General features: G+C 33.2%; 1 protein-coding gene across 3 annotated transcripts in view; it reads right to left on the bottom strand.

Annotated features, from left to right (window-relative positions):
- The window catches only part of LOC149425165 (uncharacterized), a 753,180-nt gene that overhangs the window by 567,702 nt on the left and 163,915 nt on the right, over window positions 1-21,563 (bottom strand). For 2 of the 3 annotated variants that reach the window (XM_089649635.1, XM_089649654.1), the window contains one exon: window positions 18,160-21,301. The exons of the other annotated variant lie outside the window; for it this stretch is intronic. In XM_089649635.1, coding sequence (XP_089505761.1) covers window positions 21,147-21,301 — 155 coding nt within the window. In that variant the 3' untranslated portion in view covers window positions 18,160-21,146. Of the gene's footprint in view, window positions 1-18,159; window positions 21,302-21,563 lie in introns of those variants that run through there. 3 annotated transcript variants of the gene reach the window in all.

Genomic DNA, 21,563 nt, shown 5'->3' on the forward strand with positions numbered 1-21,563 from the left:
AGATCAAAGTCGAGCACTTACAAACCACGTGGTTTTTTGTCTACAAAATTTTATGCATGAAAAAAATTTTAAGTACAGTAAATTAAAATATTACTAATGATGAATCCATAAGTCTAATTTTGTAAATTGTGGGTTGGATGATTTATGAATAGCACGGTTCAATTTATTGTGCAATAAATATTTAATAATGGCCATTAATTTATCTTGCTAAAAAGTGTAAATTTGTCTTTTTCATTGAAACAATTTGTCAATGTAGAACAATTGTGACATAAAAAAAATATTCCCAAAATTATATAAAAACTGCATTTTTATCGATTTTTTTTATTATTTCTTATGGTTGTTTTTACTCCAGGTAGGTACAGGCTTTCAGCCTTCGTGGATCGCACACCACTGCTGTCCCCTGTTACTACCTATCTATCTCACTTCTAGGGAAGATCTCGACTCAGTGGTGGGTACCAAGTACCAAGTCTGAATGAGAATAGACCTACCGAACCCCTGCAGCGTCAACAATGGTGACCTCAGCGTTGAGGTTAGTCCTCAAGGTCGAAAAACAATGAAGTGGTCAGGAGGTAGGGCGACGGTGATGATTAACGATGACGCTTGGAAGTTAACGTAATGACTGATGATGGTTGAGTGATGGATGTTGGATCAAGCAATCAATTATATAAGTAGGTAACGTAAGTAGATTCTGTGGGTAATTGTAATTCACGTATATTTTTACAACTAGAACTGTCGCGGCACCTCAGTCACATCAGTTGTTGGTGTGTGTTAAGATATCCATAATATAAAATATTAGATTTTGAGATAAGATGGAAAAGTAGGTACCGTATCAATATTAGTTTTATGGGGTTTTGGAGGCCGTATCTTTTAAAAAGATACGAATAATACAACGTATTATAATATAAGCTTTTCATAATTTTCTACACAATAGAGGATGGCAACACAGTGCGACTTATTGAGCAACTGCTAACTGGTCGCACTTTAGGGTCTTTAGGGGGGTAAAAAAAGAAAAAAAATTACCTCTCAATAAGCTCAGTGCTGGCCATCGCTTTTTAACATTTACACCCGAGAACTTCCTAAGCTCAGTGCTGGCCATCGCTTTTTAACATTTACACCCGAGAACTTCCTAAGCTCAGTGCTGGCCATCGCTTTTTAACATTTACACCCGAGAACTTCCTAAGCTCAGTGCTGGCCATCGCTTTTTAACATTTACACCCGAGAACTTCCTAAGCTCAGTGCTGGCCATCGCTTTTTAACATTTACACCCGAGAACTTCCTAAGTTCAGTGCTGGCCATCGCTTTTTAACATTTACACCCGAGAACTTCCTAAGCTCAGTGCTGGCCATCGCTTTTTAACATTTACACCCGAGAACTTCCTAAGCTCAGTGCTGGCCATCGCTTTTTAACATTTACACCCGAGAACTTCCTAAGCTCAGTGCTGGCCATCGCTTTTTAACATTTACACCCGAGAACTTCCTACTGGCTATCGATTTTTAACATTTACACCCGAGGATCCTAAGCTCAGTGCTGGCCATCGCTTTTTAACACTTACACCCGAGAACTTCTTACGCAGATGACATCGCCGTCAGAGCCGGTAAGAAAGTAGCGGAAGAGAAAAACCTTTAAATTAGTAGAAGATACGCTTAATTCTTTCCTCAATTGGCGACTAAAGTCAAATGGGTGGAAAACAGTTGCGACAGCTTTCTATCTTACCAACTCACAGGCGAATACCAAATTATGTATTCAGTTTGATGGAAAAACATTTGTCATGACCCACATCACCGCTACCTGGGAGTTACTTTGGACAGTGAGCGAAAAAATCAGGACGAGACTCAACTTAGTCAATAAGCTAGCTGAAACTAGCTGGGAATGCGACGGCAACACCCTAAGAACGGCATCGATTGCCCTGGTTTTCTCAACAGCTAAATACTGTGCTCCAAAATGGACTAAGGACGGGTTGTTTCGGAGAATCTGAACAATTCATCAAATTTCAACGTTCATTTTCAAGTTCTGTGAAAGATTTTTTCAAGTTCTGTTTTTATTTCAGTTTTGTCAAGCAACTAGCCTACAATGATATAAAAACAGAACTTGAATAAGTCTTTCACAGAACCCGAAAATGAACGTTGAAATTTGATGAATTGTTCAAATTCTCCGAAACAACCCGTCCTAAGAGTCCCCACACTTACACTTCGCACAATGACCTTGTATCTCACCTCTCACCCTACATGCCGCTTGAAATCCCAAAAACCATTCTGGATTGAAGGAGAGAGGCTCCTCCGAATACCTCTCACTCCAGAAGATAGGTGGAAACTTGAGTCACAATTGGCCCACGTGAGAAATGCCCATCTCGTACACAATCCCACTGAAAGACGCACGGATTCTCACTGTCTCGAAAACTCTGGTCCGCCGTCAATAGGATAAGGTCCTCCCACGGCCGCTGTGCCCATACGGTGCACAGGCGGGGCCTTAAAGAGTCGGCGACGTGTGACTGCGGTGTGGTGCAGACCACCGAACATCTGGACAAAGAATTTCCGCTGAATTCATTCCCCGGCGGGATTGATGAGGTCCACAGGGCGACGCCTGAGGCCCTAGACTGGCTCACTAACCTAAATGTTCCCCTCTGACCCCCACACCATACGAAAGAAGAAGATGAAGAATTTTATAAATTTACTGGATCCATTTATTGTAATTAAATATGTAGCAGTTCCAATAAAAATAATGCCATTAAAAATATTGGTGTCGCGAAACAGCGACTCTACTGTATTAGTTGATTTCCTACGCAACACACCCTAAGGGCCAGTCTCAGAACTATTTTAATTGCAATTTTATATTGGAAAACTAACTTTTATGCATCCGCTAAACCCGAGGGACAGAATTCCTCAATGTTGTAAATCTAGGCTTCTGGAACATAAGATAAGCGCAGAATGGAGTATAGAAGAGAAAGGAATTCACCCGTCGCAGTTGGGGCCACAAGGTCCGCCAGATTCTGGATGTTTTACTAGAAATATGAATGTAAAAATATAAAATCACAAAATTTTATTTCGCGGTTGTGGTTATGTTATATTTCAATCCCCCCTGCCTTATGTATTATTTTACACTGAGCTCTGCTGAGCTTCAAATGATCACTTTACTGACATCTTGCAACAATTATACCGGTCGTGGTGACATTTTGGGATGTGTTCATTGGATAGGTAGGACAATTGCAGGATTTAATACTGAGATTTCCTATCCACCAAGTCTTTGCGAGTGCATACCTACCAAATCCATACATATTGCGTAAACAAATATAATACAAAACTAAACACATGGGTAGAATTTGCTCAGGTTGTTTTTTTTACATTAGCGTACACGAGAGGCCCTCAGGAAAATAACTTCCCTCAAGGTAAATTGAAAATTACTAAATGAAGAGATTCATGGATGAATATTATTCAACGTATTAATATAAGAGAGACAACTCTTTAACAGTAAGAACAGGTCTCGAAAGGTGAGCTCTGGCGGCTTAAAATGTGAGGAGACTATCTACTTTCTGAATTTCTAGACCATTTTAATAATTCGAATTACTGCACCGAGAAAATTTATTGGTATGAAATACTGTTGATTTATTAAAAATCTGGTCAAATTATTCGTGTTCCTGTTATAAAAGGGACTGCAGGTCTTTGGCGAATGAATTGACAAAGTTCATAACAAAGTATCAGTTAAAGGCGAATATTTTATGAGGACGGCGGAACACTTGTTCATACAAATATTGATATTGACATACTGATATTCCGTCACGGCGTTTTTTAGGAAAAGAGCACGTGTTCTCCATATATTCTGAATGGCTAATATTTTATCATTAAATTTGCATGATTTCACTTTTTTGATAGGGTCATTTTTCTCCGTCTGCAAACATTTTGTTTAAATTTACAAGCCATTTTCTCAAATTTCAATAATCATTTTAAAAAGTTGAGTTAAATGACTCACCATTACAAGCAATCTCTCACTTCAATTTTATTGCATTTAATTATAATTGAGGAAAATACAGAAGACAGTGAGTTTCGAGAATCCGTTGAGATACCCGAACTTTAAAAAAATAATATTGGTACCTAATTAATTCGCAACCCTGCCTTGAAAGGAAGTATTGAACAAATAAAACGGTGACATATAGCTGAAGAATGCTATTGGAAATCAGACGGCATGACGAATTCGTTTAAAAGCAAGGGAATGCTATAAGCATTGGAACTCGGACAAAAATACAACGAATTCGCTGGGTGAATGATATAATACATTGTACAAACAGACTACCAACGCTTCAACATGCCAACACAAGCTAAAAAATCTTATTACACACTGCGAAGTATGGGCAAATCATTCAAGATCGCAAGTTTGAACGTACCTACATATTTTGAGGGCTTAAAGTCAAACAACGTTATCTACAAAAATACATTGGTAGCATTGTTAGGATTTTTTGTAGATAACGTTATTTGACTTTGTGCCCTTAAATTATTGGAATGTTTTTTTTTTGAGATAAGGACGATGATTTTAAGGTCCAGATTTATATGTTTGTTTTTTTGACAACAATGTTTGACTCTAAGCCCTCAATTTATGCACACCGAGGTGGTTCGTGGTTCAAACTGTTTCGAAATAGGTTTGGAACAACCGCCCGCAATCCCATCCTACCCCGCAGTGATCCTATGATACAGTTAACCACCACACAAACAAGAATCTCAAACTCGATCAGAATTTTTATAGTAATATTATGTAGGCGTACGAAAAACAAAGATAAATTTGTTCAAAAGTATGAGCGTGAGCTCGCTGCCAATTATTTATTTTACTTTGTAACGCGATTGGGTCAGTAGTTATTGTATTGGGAAGTGATCCAATGCGACTTGTTGCTAATTTATTCATGTTGAGTGTTCATTATCTATTTGATACTTTGTCAGATTTATTGTTATTATTTGTCAGGGTGCAGAACAAACAAGTTGGATTTTTTTTTGCAACAGAAGCGAATGCGAGGAAACACATTAATCACGAGCTTATGTCATAATTATTAAAAAAAATGGTTGAAATCGTATTTATTTCTGGTGGGTTGCGTTAGGTTGGGTTCATACAATAATAATGCTGGTATTAAAAAATATATATTTTGTAGTGTTCCAGGATCTCGCGTAGATATAGATTTAGATGTAGATATATATCAGGATCTTGGGTACCTACCACTGTAAGATGCCGCATCGAGATTACAGGAAAGAGATAATAATATATGGTCTTGTCGCACATTTTCAACTTGAAGAAGGTATCTCGTAATGGTGTAATCTACCTTAACGGTGCCGTAAGGACTTGCTCAGTTCCACGCCTTTTTAAATATTTTATAATTGTGTATAAAAAAAAGTAGAATTTTCTTAGTCCTTATTAGGAACTCCTGTGCTGAGGGGATCCGATGTATTTAATATACTAGTAAGTACTTTTTTCGATAATTCTTCGATGCACTTCTGTGGGTGGATGCATATTTAGCTCGTATTGCTCTCGTTTTAGGATCATGTGAGATATTTGCCTTTTTGTCTTTTTTGAGATGGTGAACCGAAATATTTTTGGCATATATTTTTTGATTCAATGATAACTTTACACAAAAAAATTCAACATTTAAAAAATGGTATAAATTCATTAAAACAGATGAAAAACCTAACCTGTTAATCCAACCTAAGTAACCTATTTAACCTAACTTTCGTTTTATCACTTTTTATGGGTTTATATCACTTTTTAACAATGTGTTGAATTGTCATTGTGTTTAGTATCCGGTCACCAGATTGAAAGCCAATTTATTTAAAGAATTCGGTTGTTGACCTCATCATGGAGTCCTTATGATTTTTGTGATTCTTCTCTGGGATGTATTAGTCGTTTTATGTGATCTGATCCTCCTGAGCAGCATTCTATTCCACATTCCAACTTCATTGCCAATATCCTTATCATAATGTTCAACAATGTTCATAACCATCTTTTCCTCATTTACTATTTTGAACAATTTTGTAAGTGAATTTTGGTTTTTATAATTCAAATTATTAGTTGTGTGTTCTTCAATTGGTAATAACTGTGTATTGGTTCAATATTGTTTCGTTTTAGTATGATGCTCGTCTAAAATAACTTAGGAATGGACTACCGTTAACCAACTTAACCGTTATACGTTTTCCTATTAGCCTTGTTTTTTTTTTAAATTAAAATCTTTTCAATCGTTTCTTTGCTGCTGTATTATACCGGGGACATAGGCATTTTCCAAATTTAATGCGACAAATAGGTACTATGGTTGCCAAAAGAAAATTCGATGATGATAAAAAAATTATGTATTATTTTTTTTTGCTTCAACGAATTATTTTTTTTGCTAATGTATATAACAAACCAACTCTTTTTATTTTAATAAAAAAAAAATAATAAAAATTTCGCCGTTCTTACTGTTGTCCGTGCTGAAAACATTGGCTTAGGTGGAATCAATAGACCAACTAACTAACCATCACGCCGTTTCCTAGCAGGGGAAGGCAGAGAGGACGGACCGCCAAACAACTCGGTCTTGGCACACACTTCTTGCCTCATTCACATTTATACATCGTCTCATACATACTCTTCTATTATTATGACTCTTGACATGGCCCGACTCGAGTATCTGATTCACTTGATCGTGCCATGTCTTCCTATATAATAATACAACCTAGGTATTTAAAACATTGCTGTTTAAATTTTATGTTCTCGTTCTTGCATACATTAAAACAATTTCAAAACAAAAGGATTGGTCCCCTAAAATACTTAAAATCTTAATGTCGCAACGTTCAACAAAACATAACAAATTAATGGCAGTAACACGATAGTCTCAAATACTCTGCCCACAATGTTATTTTCAAATGGCTGAGAAATGGATGTCGTCTGATATCACAACACAAATAACAATAATGTATACGAAATCATTTTCAACCTGATAAAAAGATAAACGAATCAATTATCAAATGCCACTAATCAAAAAGCACCAATTAATATTTCTAATTTCTAAACATTTGATTTGATTATTTTGTCTAAGTGGCTTAAAATTGCAAAATTTGTTGGGTACAATGAGTACTGGTCAAAAAAGCTTGACCGAATAGACGAAGCGTTAGGAACCAGTTTAGTAATAATTTATTATAATCTAATATTGCAGTAATGAAGCCTGTAACCGGAACGGCAATCCTTTCAGGAGGCGTACCAGGCCCTATATGGACCACGGTGGAAGCCACTTACGCCTGCGATTTTTTGATTTTCCCAGTTGACTTTTAGGTATTGGACTTTAGAAAAGAATAAAAACTTATTTCGCCCTAATGTTGATCGCTATCTTTTCAGTTTCTCCAGGAACCAAGTTGTATGTAGCAGTGCCGTGCGTAGCTCTATGACCAAAGGTAGGATGTATGTTGTTTTCATTTTCGTGTGTGAATTATTGTACATTGAATATTTTAAAATGTTCCTTTTTATTATCACCTTCCGTTAATTTTTGTAGCCAATTGAATAAATGATAGGGCAAACTCTTGCCCATTTCTTTGAAATGTATCGTATTTGATTATCTTTTAAGACAATACCCTAAAATAAAGTCGGAATCTTAACAACGTAATTGAAGAAGGCGAAACATTACGAAATATTCGGCTAGAATAGAATAATAAAATCTGGTGATTGCCGCTAATTTTGTAGTTGAAAAACGTTTTACGTAAAATATTTTAATGGTAAGGTACCTACTGTTTTTGTTGAATTTTAATATAAATAGATTACATCCGTGGGCATCGGTCTGGAAAAAAAAGATATTATAGTTTTGAATTCGTCGGAATTGATTAAAATGTAAGCCTCGAGCAAACTTCCGTTATTAGAGTGTCGCATTTATTATTTATCTTTATGATTCTTTTTTTTATTACGATAAGCACAGCTTTTAAGCATTTGTGGACTGCACGCCCTTGGTGTGTGGTAGGTTTACTTACCTAATTATAAGTTATTAATAATAACAATTTCGTGCTAGTTGTCGAAGTAAATGCTCGCTACATGCTTATATTCCGTGTAAACGTTTTTTATTAATTAACGCCCGTGTAGCTGTTGCAAATTTATCGGTTTATGCAGTATGGAAGCTGTGTCATTTTTTTTAGTTGTAATAATATCGTCACGTACGGAGGCCAAATATTGTAAATACTATGGGCTTCGGAAATTTATACTTTTCAACTCTAGAATCTTGAAATTGGGAATCCTGACATTTAAAACCTTTCTCGGTTTTTCCTTTTTTTGTTTGAGAATACGATTCCGAGTTAGTTGCAAATTTGAGCGTACTTGCAATGACCGAGTTCATTGGGTAATTGTTTATGCGAATACCGCACTACTCCCAATCGTCTTGAGCCAAAGAGACCACGGCACCTCCAATTGGGGTATGTTCCGAGGCTAAAGGTAGAGGGGTCGAAGGAGGCGGGGAAGAGGAAGGTGCGGGAGTACCTGGCTACCTAATATCTGATTATTCAAATCTGGTCACCAAACACGGCTAAAGCCGTTTCAAGCAACGTTTCAATTCTGATTGGTGGTCTTACACCAGGGCGACACAGAGAGTTTCTTCCACTCTGGAACATTCCGCACGTATACTATATAGGGTGTATGAATAGTAAATTTTTTATTAAAAAAAAATGTTACCGGACAGCAAAGCGCCCATAACATTTTTTACTCCAAATGTGCTGAGGAATAGCTGGTTAAAGTTTGTCGGGTACTTGCCGATACACCCTGTATATAGTTATAAATTAATAAATTGTGAAATAACACAAATCAACCAGAAAAAATTTACTTTCGCACGCCGGGATTTGAACCCGTGATCTTAGTTATCCATTATAACGAAAAGAAAAGTCCCACAAGTCCACAGGGTTTATAATGAATAATCAGTAATCAGATTAATCACGGCTCGCCCACCAATCGCTCCGCAATCGACCATCAAATGCCATTACTGTTTGAGTTTTTCACCGCATAAATCTCAAAGGTCACTTCTTCATTACTTGGCCCCAGAGTCAGAGTGTTCAGTGTTCCGCCAACTGAACCTATTGTAATGGTAATTGATCGAACCAATAATGTAATCAATTATTTGTGCTGTATTTTATTCAAGTACTTACGTTATTGCAATAATGATGGCTTCCTTTTGATTCCTGTTAGCCTTATATTTTAAAACGGATTAAAATTCTGTTCGTTAAACTATTCACGTTGTTTTGTTGGCAGAACATTATACTGGTGCATACTGTGTGCATAAGATTATAAAACAATTTCATCGATTCCCTTAATTTGAATAATCGGTTATCTAATGATATGAAAATGGAAACAAAACATAATCAATTTGTTTGCCCATCCCACATCGCGTCGTTATCAGAACAAATAGTTTAGGTACAAATAGATTAAATTTATTCATATCGGCACTTCAGTTTTCTGAAAAAAACCCTCGACAAAAAGTTAAATTGTTTACAATTTCGTTTCCTTTTCTGCTCACATAAAAGGTTTGGGTGATATTAATCTTAAATTAATTTGTAATTTTTACATTAATTTGTAATTTTTACATTAATTTTATAATATAAATAATTATGTCGGTGCATGAGTGTATGTGTGATTTCAAATTGCATTCCTGCATAGTACGTAAAATTATTCGAATTCAATGAACTATCAATTTTCAAAAATGGAGCTGATTGACATAAATCATACTATCAGACGAGCGATAAAGTAGGTACCAAAATTATTTATTACTTAATATTCTTTTTATGAAAATTTCTTTGTTTAAATTTTTGACAGTTTTACCTAGCAGGTCAATTCAGAAAAATACACTTTATTAGAAAGTTAAAGCTTGGAAAAGGTTAGACTTTGTACTCAGAGGACCATTGATGTATTATTAGTCTATGCAGAGGACACTATATTCAGAACACTACATAATTATTTTCGGTAAATATTCGGAATCGCTGGACACGGATTATACGAATTATTTTTTAATAAAACCTTCTGATTTACCTTAATTACTATAAAAGGAATCTCACTGCATTTGGGATATTTTTAATTTTTGCATTTTAATTTTTAATTACGTAAATCGAAAATTCACTTTCGTTGTATGGGATGACAGCTGGAATGCATTGGAATGGTTTCTGTTGATAACATTTTCTTTTGTTCGTATTCCTGATACGAGTGGCTAGATTTTTACCATATGCAAATACTAGGTAGGTACTATTTTAGCCAAACTCGAAAAATAAAATAAATATATTTAGGTATGTTTTATAAAATAGTAATTAAGGTAAATCAGAAGGTTTTATTTAAAAATATTTCATATAATCCTTGTCCAGCGATTCCGAATAATTACCTTATATTCAGTTGTTATTTTATCCTCCATTACTTTTGATAATTTTACATTTATCACAGATAATATTACATATCTCTCAAATTTGTCATGTATCAACAAAAAAACATCATTTAATTCAAAGGAAATTAATAATTTTACAATAATATTAATGCGAGTTTCACAAATCTCACAATTATTTTATCCTGAATAAGGATATAATATTACGATTACAATACAATTATTATATCCTGAATAATATAATGAATAAGGTTTTGTTTTTAAATTAGTTCAAGGGAAAGCGTTACACAAAAATCGTTTTGCAAACATCTGTCGGCAAAATAAGTTTTAAATACATTCCGTATATAGGTAGATGCTAGATAGATACATATACATTTTATTGCAACGATTTGAAAACCAACATTATTGATAATATCATTAATCTTGTCAGTTGTGTTGTGAAATTATTTAAAACGTTAAATCGTCTCCTTCTGGATTAGAACTACAAATTACTAACTGTGACAAGTATTCCCACTCAGCCATCAACCAAACCTCGTCTTGCTATAAATTTGTACTAAATCTAAAAATTAATTATAAAACTACAGGGTGTATCGGCACGTACCCGACAAACGTTAACCAGCTATTCCTCAGCACATTTGGAGTAAAAAATGTAACGGGCGCTTTGCTGTCCGGTAACATTTTTTTTCCATTAAAAACAAAAAATAAATAAAAAATCCACACTCCGTCACTGTCATTTGCATTGTTTCTCGTGTTCAACAGCTGTTATTATATAAGCAAGGGTATCAAAAAGTGTCCTCGCTCTTTCGTACACACTAAATAATAATAGTTAAAAATGAGACGAATGGTGCCGTGCCATTTCGTTGTGATTTTAAAAGCGCGCCAACGTAGGTACGTACGTACATTATTCAACGAAACTCGAACAAAATATTGCCAGACGGGTTTTCAAACTTTGACAAAGGATAAAACATTGGTGACATGTGGTGAAAATATGAATATTAAATATTTTATTAAAAAAAAATGTTACCGGACAGCAAAGTGCCCATAACATTTTTTACTCCAAATGTGCTGAGGAATAGCTGGTTAAAGTTTGTCGGGTACGTGCCGATCTAAGGTGCCGATACACCCTGTATATTTATTCTTATACCTGCCACACCCGGTTACGTAAAAATTGATGTGATTCCACGGACATTTAATTAGTGTAGTGGAAATAACAAGCTGTACAAAAAACAGTAATAATTATTTTTCGCCATGGCCTTATTGAACTTAATTACCTTTTTAACTATATGTTTTCTTAAGCTGTGTACATAGTACGTACGACGTAAGTTTGCGTTTATAATCTAGTTACCACATGACGATACTCAGGTACGGACCAAGGATGACGCAGATACCTTATAATGCGCCAAGCATTAAGGCGAAACTTAATGCCAAATCACTATTTTGATTAATCTTTATAACGAATTGGTGTACATTATGGATAGCAAAAAATATGCTTTAGATAAATTGAAGGTTTTCCTATCGCTTCGCTTGAGTAGAATACAAATAGAAAAATAAATTACTCAATAAAAAATATAAATGCAAACTACCAAAAAAAATATTTTTTCCATACAAATGTATGAACGCATAAAGGAAACAACTTTTAAAAAATACAGAATTATAGCTAAGATTATCTTTGACAGTTTCACTTGATTAACTTTTTGCTTTCTTAAAAAAATATTTACAAAATAAATAAAAAACAGTTTTTTGCTTGAAATCGAACTTTTCTAGAATCCGTTTGTGAAGCGATTTTAATGCTTATTACCTACGATATAAGGAATACCAAAAATACATACACTTTTGGCATGTAGCTTCCTCTTAAGGCGATGCACCACGTCGTGTAACATTTGGAATCCTACTAACAATAACACTCCTTATGTAGATGGCGGTAGGGTTTAAATTCCCGCTTATCACCAGCTGCCTGTTTTGATTTATGCAAGAGAAAACATCGCCAAAAAGTGTGTTTTATTTAATTTGGCGAAGTTAAGCCATAAATATTAAATTATTTTACGATTATTTTCTAAAGAACTCAATTTGCCACATTGAACAATAAAACCATAACCGAAAATGGAGATTTTGAACTTTAAAGCAGTTTTTTCAGGCCTGATACTTTATTTTTTTTTTTGGACGTAAAAAAACGCTCTATTGTTTCAAAGGCTAAGACGTGTTCTACTCGCACCATTTAAAAAATATTTCTAAGCGATCAAACCAAAAATACATGATTTTGCATTACTTCGTAGTGCTTCCCCTTAAACGCCTAATGCCTAATGTAAGTAATGTCAATTTTTATAAAAATATTGTAATTTCTTTAAGGCGATCACTACGTCGTGTAATATTTTAAATTGAGCCGCTAGCAATAACAACCCTTACGTAGATGGCGATAAGGTTTAAATTCCCGCTGAACACCATCCGCCTGTTTTGATTTATTCAAGAAAAAAACATGGCCAAAAAGTGCCTTTTTTATTTTGTGGATGTTCAGGCATAAATATTTAATTTTTTTCCGATCATTTTATTAATAACATAATTTGCCACATTATACAATAAAATCATAACTTAAAATGCGTTCGTAAGTAGGAGATTTTGAACATTAAAGCAGTTTTAATAGGCCTATACATTATTTTTTTCTGGGCTTATAAAAAGACTTATCTAAAAAATTCTCGATTATTTTAAATGTTAAGATGTATTCTGCTCGCAGTATTTAATTAAAACATCTGAAACATTTCTAGGCGACCTAAATTTCAAACCAAAAACACATGATTTTGCATTACTACGTATGGCATCGCCTTAAGTTCATTTTTATTTTTTTATTGCATAATAACTAATTACAAAGATAAAAGATAATTTATGACGTTTTTAGTAATACTCCTCGCTGGGGGTTCCTGTGCTGGGGCCTACTAAGTTTTATATAAATACTTTTTGTGTCAAATCATTTGACTTCTTTTTTATCGCAATATATTTTAATGTACGTGTGAGAAGAAAGAGTTTTTGGTCAATGGCGTAAGTACGGACTCTCTAGTACTACTATCACTAATCTTGAAGATTTCGTTCCTAAAATGTAGGATTTGTTTATAATATTATGTTATGTAACAATAATTGAACATTTTCCCAAATGAACAACCAAAACTTAACGTTTTTGACAACAGACCTAATAACTAGGACGGTTCCTGGCGATGCTCTCATAATATATATCCTTGAAACATTTGTTATTATTTCCGTGAGCCCAATTTCCACTATCTTATATATTGCAGTCTAACAAAATATTACTTAGGTATATTGATATTGACAGAATACAGGAAAATATAAAAGTTGTTCTACCGACCAACATATCTATATGAAAATTGATTAGATCAATAACAGACACCTACCTACGTATTTATATGAAAAAATCAAATTGTCACCATTTGTTTTCACTTGTTCAAATACAGACAAAAAAATCGAAGCTTGAAGACGTTTAATCCCTCCAGCGTTTGTGGGTCATATATGACCGGGCGTCCATATTTTATAAAATAATTTTTATCTTTTTTTATATCATGCGGAAAAACGTAACTTTTTGACGTTAGAAAGAGAAATAAAAATTCTTTTCAGTTTGCCTTAAATATTTAAACTAGATGCCATTAATAAAATCCTAAAAATAGCCAAAATGAATATTTCATTTTTTGCGCCGCTATCGTAACAATCGTTTTAACTAGAATTTATTTTTATTTTTATTTTATTATATTAACAAGAAAAATTGAAGTTAAAGATTTTTTACAATGTATGTATTTATGTGTTTTCTAAATAGCGAGTTCTCTCAATTTTTCTACGATTGGAGTAAAAAATTAATTAAAAATGTGGCCAGCATTTTTCACGTTTATTATTTAGAAATATTAATGTTAATTTTAAATTCTTACACTGGAAAGATAATTTTAACTTGTTTCTAAAACAGTAAATGTTTTGGAAAATTATAAAATAAGACGTATTTAGCGCATGTGAAATACACGGAAAACATTGCAAACTAAACACAAGTGTTGAAAGTACTACTAAACCTTAATTTCATATTTACTCCAAAAATAATCCAATATATTTTTTTTTAATGTCTAGGTAAGTTCCTATACTTTTCAAGTAGGTTAGTAAACCTACATTTTGTTGTCTAACGTAGTATATATGCATTCTTTGTGTCATCAACACGCCTATTTAACGTTGGAGTGGAGTATGTATTTTATAATTTATTATGCAACCTTAGGTACGAAGACTGATAAAATAGTAATAATTCTTGCCAAAGATATTAGAATATGAGTATAAGAATCCAAGATATTAGAATATGAATATTCTAATATCTTTGATTCTTGCGCATTTGGAGAACAGCTACACAATACGGAATATTATAGATTAGCTCCATCTATGAATAAGATGGAAATTAGTGTTTAGCACTATCTGTACGTATAATATATAAACTAATTACAGAACTGTTTCCAGTAAGTGTCAAGAGCTTTGATAAATAATATGTAGGGGAGCGATCATTGTAAAAAGTATATATATTTCAACCTAGTATTTGTTTCATCAGTTTTCATATCTTTATAGCACTTTTTATAGGTATGTTGATTTGTCATTTTGATATTTTGTCATGAGTTATCCGGTCACCGAAGAGACCACCTCTAGGAGGAATGGCCTGTGCAACTGTTCGGTGTTTACTTCAAACGAACGAGCATTCTACTAAATTTAGGCAAATATACTCGAAGCAGCACGAAAAGAATGCTCTAAACAGTTTACACCAAAATAATATGCAAGAGCGGACTAGAATGATTTTGCTGAGTTGGTCTAAATCGACCTTAACACAAGTAATCATCTTCACATAAATAGATGGATTGGTGATTCATATTAATATTGTATAATTTGCATTATTTTCTTGAAAGAATTGAGTTTTTATACAGACAAAACTATTTATCCTTATTCTGTATGTTCACCCGCCAACAAACAATTCATCTCAACACATTTCTGGCAGGTATTTTTTGCACTGTCTCCAAGCGAAAATAAAGGTCCCACGCGAATTTCTTTAATTTCTTTTAAATCGATATATCTTCGATAATAATTAAAATATTTTAACAAGAATTTCTACGTACATACTAACTCAGCATACCAGAGATATAAAAGTACTAAATGAAAAAGGTATATTATTTGAAATGCAACTCAATTAACCTTGTAATATGTTTATTTCACAGGCAGGGATACTCTTGTGAGGTGTCACATAAAAAAAAAAAAAATTACGGTCCGCCTATAGGTATTTGCCCATACCTGCTTTCTTTAAATACGCTTGACATCTCTCGCTCACTTGCACATAGGAGTTGAGTGGTGCGGAACAGAGATAGAAATTCGAATCGGATTTCACGGTTATAAAAACCCTCATTCCAGGAATTGAATTATGTATTACAATAAAAAATAAAATACTATCCTGATGAAATGAAATAAACGAAAGTAAAAACGAATAAGTATACGAAAGGCACGAAGATAAATATAAAAAGAAGACATGCATTACGATTTGATAATTATGTACTGAAAGCTGCATATTTAAATATTGGCGCCAGTCATTTGGTTTGCTCTTGTCGCCAGAGGTGCGCTCTGGTATATAATATTCATAAAATCATTGAATCATTCCGTCTTTTCTGCCATTGAAATGACGCCGGCGCAAAAGGTAGAACTACCCTTCCCAGCGATAAGCATCAATCGACCGAACTGGTAGAACTACCTTTCCCGGCCAAAGTGTGTAAATGTTAAAGCATAAGATGCGAAAATTCTAAAATATTTTAATCAGCACTATCTGTGAAGATTATAAATTGTGTGTATGTTTAACGTTAATTAGATAATACATATAAATTATTATCCTAATAATAGCACTGATTTCAAGCTCCCTGTTAAAAATAATTACGTAGGATGTTCATTAGTCCTGTATCTACTCTTTTTTTTATTGATGTGGGTGAATGTTGTTGTTAATGATGTCATATCTTGGTATTTAATTAAGGATTTCTTATTTATGACTTCCAGGAAGCTATAAAAATATTATTCAACTAATATTTTTTATTGAAATGATTTATGCCTAATGCAAAGCTCGAATATACTAGTGTGAACAAGTTTAGTGCTAAGCAATAGTTAAAATATAAATGTCCAAGTATTTTATTATTGTCACAAATGATTGATGAGCAATGTGTATAGTGCGTTGTGTAAACTGTCTGGACAAGGATAATTACAATTCAAAATGACAAATAAAGAATCTGAATATAAATTTGTATTGACCAGGGATAAAGTGCTTGAAATGTAAATACTTATTGTACAAATTGCATTACTTCTTAAGTTGGACTGACACGGCGGAGCCAATGAGCCAAATGGCCCCGCGCTGAGCCAAAATTCGTCATGTGTGTAGAAACTCAGATGGCTCAGCATGCTATTCAAAGAGTCCAAAATCCACCGAGCTGAGCCAAAGAACCTTGACTCGGCTCGGCCGTATGTTGCAAATCCCCGTGCCGAAGACTTGCCTGCTTTGCTGTGTATGTACGATATTCGAGTGAAAATCCATTTAGTATGAATTCACACCTTGAGTCGTAACTACGTACGGTTTCTTCAAGCCGACGTGATTTTGTTCGGGATGATATATACCTGACTTATGCATCTTCTGATATTATTTCTTACTACCTACATAATAAAAATAACCTTAATTGAATATTTCTGAAAAACAAAAAAAAATGATGAACCCATATATGATTTAAGTTCACAAGCTCGAAATGTTCACTCGATGGTCATGCAGATCCAACTGGCTTGACTCGGCTCAGTTGTGTGCGTCACTCTAATTTGGACTTTGTCAAAATGGTCAGCCAAATGGCCTGGGGTCAAATGCCTCTGCCATGTGACTTTAGACCAAGCTTTAGACTGAGATTAAATAATGTTTTAAAAAATAATAGTGTGATATAATAAGATGTTATTTTACATGATAAACGAATGTTTATAAGATAAGGTTTTTTATGCGTAGCAAACAAAGGATATTAAAAATAATAATGTTTGACAAGTCAAAATATTTCACCAAAAAATGTAGATATAACATGTCTCGACGCCATCTAGTGGGAAATTAAGCACTAACAAAGCCTTTTTGTTGAATAATTACTAGAACATATTGAATTATTTAGCAGGTTGGAATAAGCCGAAGTAGCTTAGTGGTCTAGAGTCTAGAGCACATGACCGGCAATCAGAAGGGAGCGGGTTCAATTCCCGTTGGCAGCATTTATTTTTACTTGGGAGATATTTTCAATTTGTATGGGTATTTCAGGCGAATAATTATTGTTTACAATAATTAGTAATAGGATGGTTTAGAAGTTAATGAATTGTTTGTTTTGTTGAATTTAAAACCTTTGAAAGATGGAATTTGGGGAAGTTGTCAGAAGTGGATTGACAGTAGCTGACAATGATGATGAAATAACACTCGATTGAAATGATGTATAATTATTATCTTTATTCATATTTTGAAACTAAAATATGCAAAAAATCCAAATGATGATAAACAATAATATTGGCAAAACAGGCAACATAAAATTTATATTTAATATTAACAATCACGCAAATATTAGATATTATAATGACAAACTTTCAAACAAGACAAACTAAATCAGAAAAATCAAAAATTATAATTTTGACATTAACAATATAAGATTTAAAAACAGCTTTGCTGAAGATAGTTTTTCAAACTCTTATTTTAAACACCCATCATAGGTACAACTAGAAACGAAACACATCATTTTAACAAAATTACAGAAATGAAATCGAAATTTACGTTAAATTTTAAACATCAGAATTTCCCGGCTAAGTAGGGCTTTATAAAAATACTCAAAACATAAGTAAGTATGTATGTATTCCAGAATTTTTATCATGCAATCAAAATAATAACAAATTTGTAATCATGATTTACCATATTACTTGGTTTTTTGATATCGAGGAACATACATTTAGATTAACAAATAACTAAAATTCTTTTCAGGTACAGTTGGACCTCTATTCTATAGACATAATCTCAGAAGTTAAGTAATGGGTGCATTTACTTTTTTTTATTTTTGTGAACTAAATATGCAATCATTAACTTTTCTTTCGTAAGCTGAAGAACAAGTCCACTGGGTCAAACTGAAAACATTCAAACGAAACTACTTATGAAATAATTAAAAAAAAAACAATAAAAGGCAAGACAAACAAAATAAGTTACATAAATAATATATTACTTAAGAATATAATTTATGGGATTAAAAAATATATGATAAAATTGCAAATAAGTCATGATTCAACGATATTTGAATCATAAATGCAAGTAGGTACATTGCCACAATAATCAGCTGTTCTAAGTAATATGTAAGTATTGTTATGTTTTATAAATATTGGTTTTTATACATAAGTTCGCTGCATAGGCAAGTTTAGGCATGAAGGCCGCTAGAATCATTTCTTGTCGTTTTGGGGAGAACTTCGCCAGGATGCTAACATTACAAAAGTAATCTGCTCCATCAGATTCCAACAAACGGTCTTGCTTCAAAACGATACAGACCTACAAAATTGACTTGACGACTACACCTCTAGATTTTTCAAAATGATTTGAAAGTACATAGTTATGGGTCAACTCGATAATTGGGTACCTTAAACTTAAACTAAAAAAAAGTTCATGATTAGTATATTATTTAAATCAGCTTATTTATTAATACAGATTTTAAAATAAAATACTGTACCTAGATGCAAAACCATTGGAATAAATCAAGCTCTCAAATAAAACTTATTTATCTAAAAATAACGACAATTTATTTACAAGTGGTATTTTTATTATAATTTCTTTTGATCAGAATCAAAATTTGTTAAGAATTAAAAAAAAACTAAAGTTACAAGAGATAACAAATCTACACAACATCTCACCATTGTGATTAATGATTATTCCTTATGTTTTAGTTGGACTTAGGCAAGAATAAATATTTATGCAAATTTACGCATTATTCTTCATAAGAATAAAATATTATTATGATAGTTCTTAGAACTAATAAATTTGTTTGCACATCACCTAAGGCACGTGATCAGTCTATTTACATGAATAATTAAAAATTGGCACAGTTTTAAGATATTTCACCTCATATCTTTGCAATATTTCTTTCACTAACATCGTAAATTGTATATTATTTTTCAAATGATCAATGTAATTTTTTTTAAGTAGTACTACAGACTTACAACCCCTTTTCACTGTAAAATAATAAAAAATTTCGCGTAGATAATTACGTCGAAATATAGTGAACATTTATCTGGTTATGGAGATGTCACAAAATAACGCAATCGATTTTTATTACACTAATAAAAATAAAATTATCAGGGATTAATAATTTTTTTCCGAGAAAAGAAGATTTTAAATGGTTGCCTAATCAAATATTGCTTTTGATATGAAAACATAAATCACTTCTCATTACACAACATTGCTTATCTAGAAAATATAACAAAACATATTATTTAACAATAACATGCTGATCTTTTTATGTTTATACCATTATCTGATAATATGTACAATGCTTTACATATATTGTAAAAGCAGAATCGATACAGAGTGATAATAAAAAAAAACTAAAATTGTTTATAATTAAATATTAATATTGTATTTTATACATTAAACATTGTTAGGATATTTGTCAGATAATGGTTATTATGTCATTGTATGTAAGTATTCTATTATGTAAATAATAGGTTGATTAGAAGCCTAGATACATTTTATTTATTTCAAAAACATTGTCAAACCATTGTATGTGGGGTTGCAATCCGTCCCGATATAACGGGACTGTCACTGTTATCGATCCCTCTATCCTGAAAATCTGACAAAACCTAAAACTTTCCGACAAAATCTATAATGTCCCAATTTAAACTTGCACAATTCAGCAACGCTGTTTACTAAGGAAAAAAATTGTTGACTATGATCGAGTAGATAATTCAACGTGCCCGGGAGAAGTTACCGAGGCTGGGATAAGCTGTGACGAGCGACCTAGGCGAAGGCGCCTGTCAACTGTTTTTGTGTGGCATAGTAACAAAAGACAAATTCGGATGTGTAATAAAGTCTTGGGACTTTAAACTTGTTTAAAAACCAAATTATAAAATAATGTGGAATACATATTAATGAAACAATTGACATTTTAAAAAACACAACGAAGACAAAAGATTAAGTATTCTCATATTGCCAGTGCTTATTTTGACTCAGTATCTGGTTCCTTTCGCAGACATAAATCAATTATATTTTATTGACAAAGGTATTCTCAAATATTCACACAAATAAACTAAACCAAAAGATTTCAATTCACTGTTGAATAGTGTCAAATTCACCATGTCAAAAAAAAAGTTTGACCTGAAATGAATTAAAAGGAAAGGTAAGTTACTGAGACAACACGCATGGTTTCACTGAACTGGGTCCAGTGGACAAACTTGTGATTTACTGCATTTAGAGGGCTGCAACTAGTGTCGCGACGAACGTGTACAGAAACGAGGTTCGTTTGTAATAATATGGCATTTTCACCAGTACACATATTCTTTAAATGGCTACCTCTTTCTAATGCTTTCTTACACTTTTCGTTATTCGATTTCAATCTAGAAACACAAACATGCCATATTTTCGATTAGTATAAACATAACGCGTCTTTGTATTTATGTCAATGGGTTTGACTGACACTCATAATAGTGTTAAATCAAATAATACAAAGTTTTTTTTAAGTTTGACAGTGATGGTTATGGAATTATTGGACACGGATGTGAAAGTTAGAAATCACTGAGGCCTCAGTTGGAGGGTGAAGGGTCCAATGGGCAAGGTCCTGATAATGGCCCAGGCCTGGGTCCGGGTGAGGCCTGCCAGGGGACTGCCACCCACGGAGATAAGTTCACTGCCGGATGTGATGGAACCACTATTTACTGCTGCTCCACCTGGAAAACAACTCATTTATTAATATTGATCATAAACAATTTACGTATTAACAAAATTCATAATATGATTATGCTCAAGCCAGGGAGGTTGTAATCAGGAACTTACAATACTTTATTTGTTAAGTACTATAAAATATCTGTGGTTCCTAATTACACTGCAGCCAAATTCTTGGTACTGCCATTAAAATATTATAAAAAGAGAAATGAATGTTTTAAGGTCTTATTTATTATATTTTGCCTAGAACCTTGCTCCTGTCAATTT

The sequence above is a fragment of the Hesperophylax consimilis genome, chromosome 3 (assembly GCF_061612785.1).
Source record: "Hesperophylax consimilis isolate HC1 chromosome 3, BYU_Hcon_1.0, whole genome shotgun sequence".
Classification (NCBI taxonomy): Eukaryota; Metazoa; Arthropoda; class Insecta; order Trichoptera; family Limnephilidae; genus Hesperophylax; species Hesperophylax consimilis.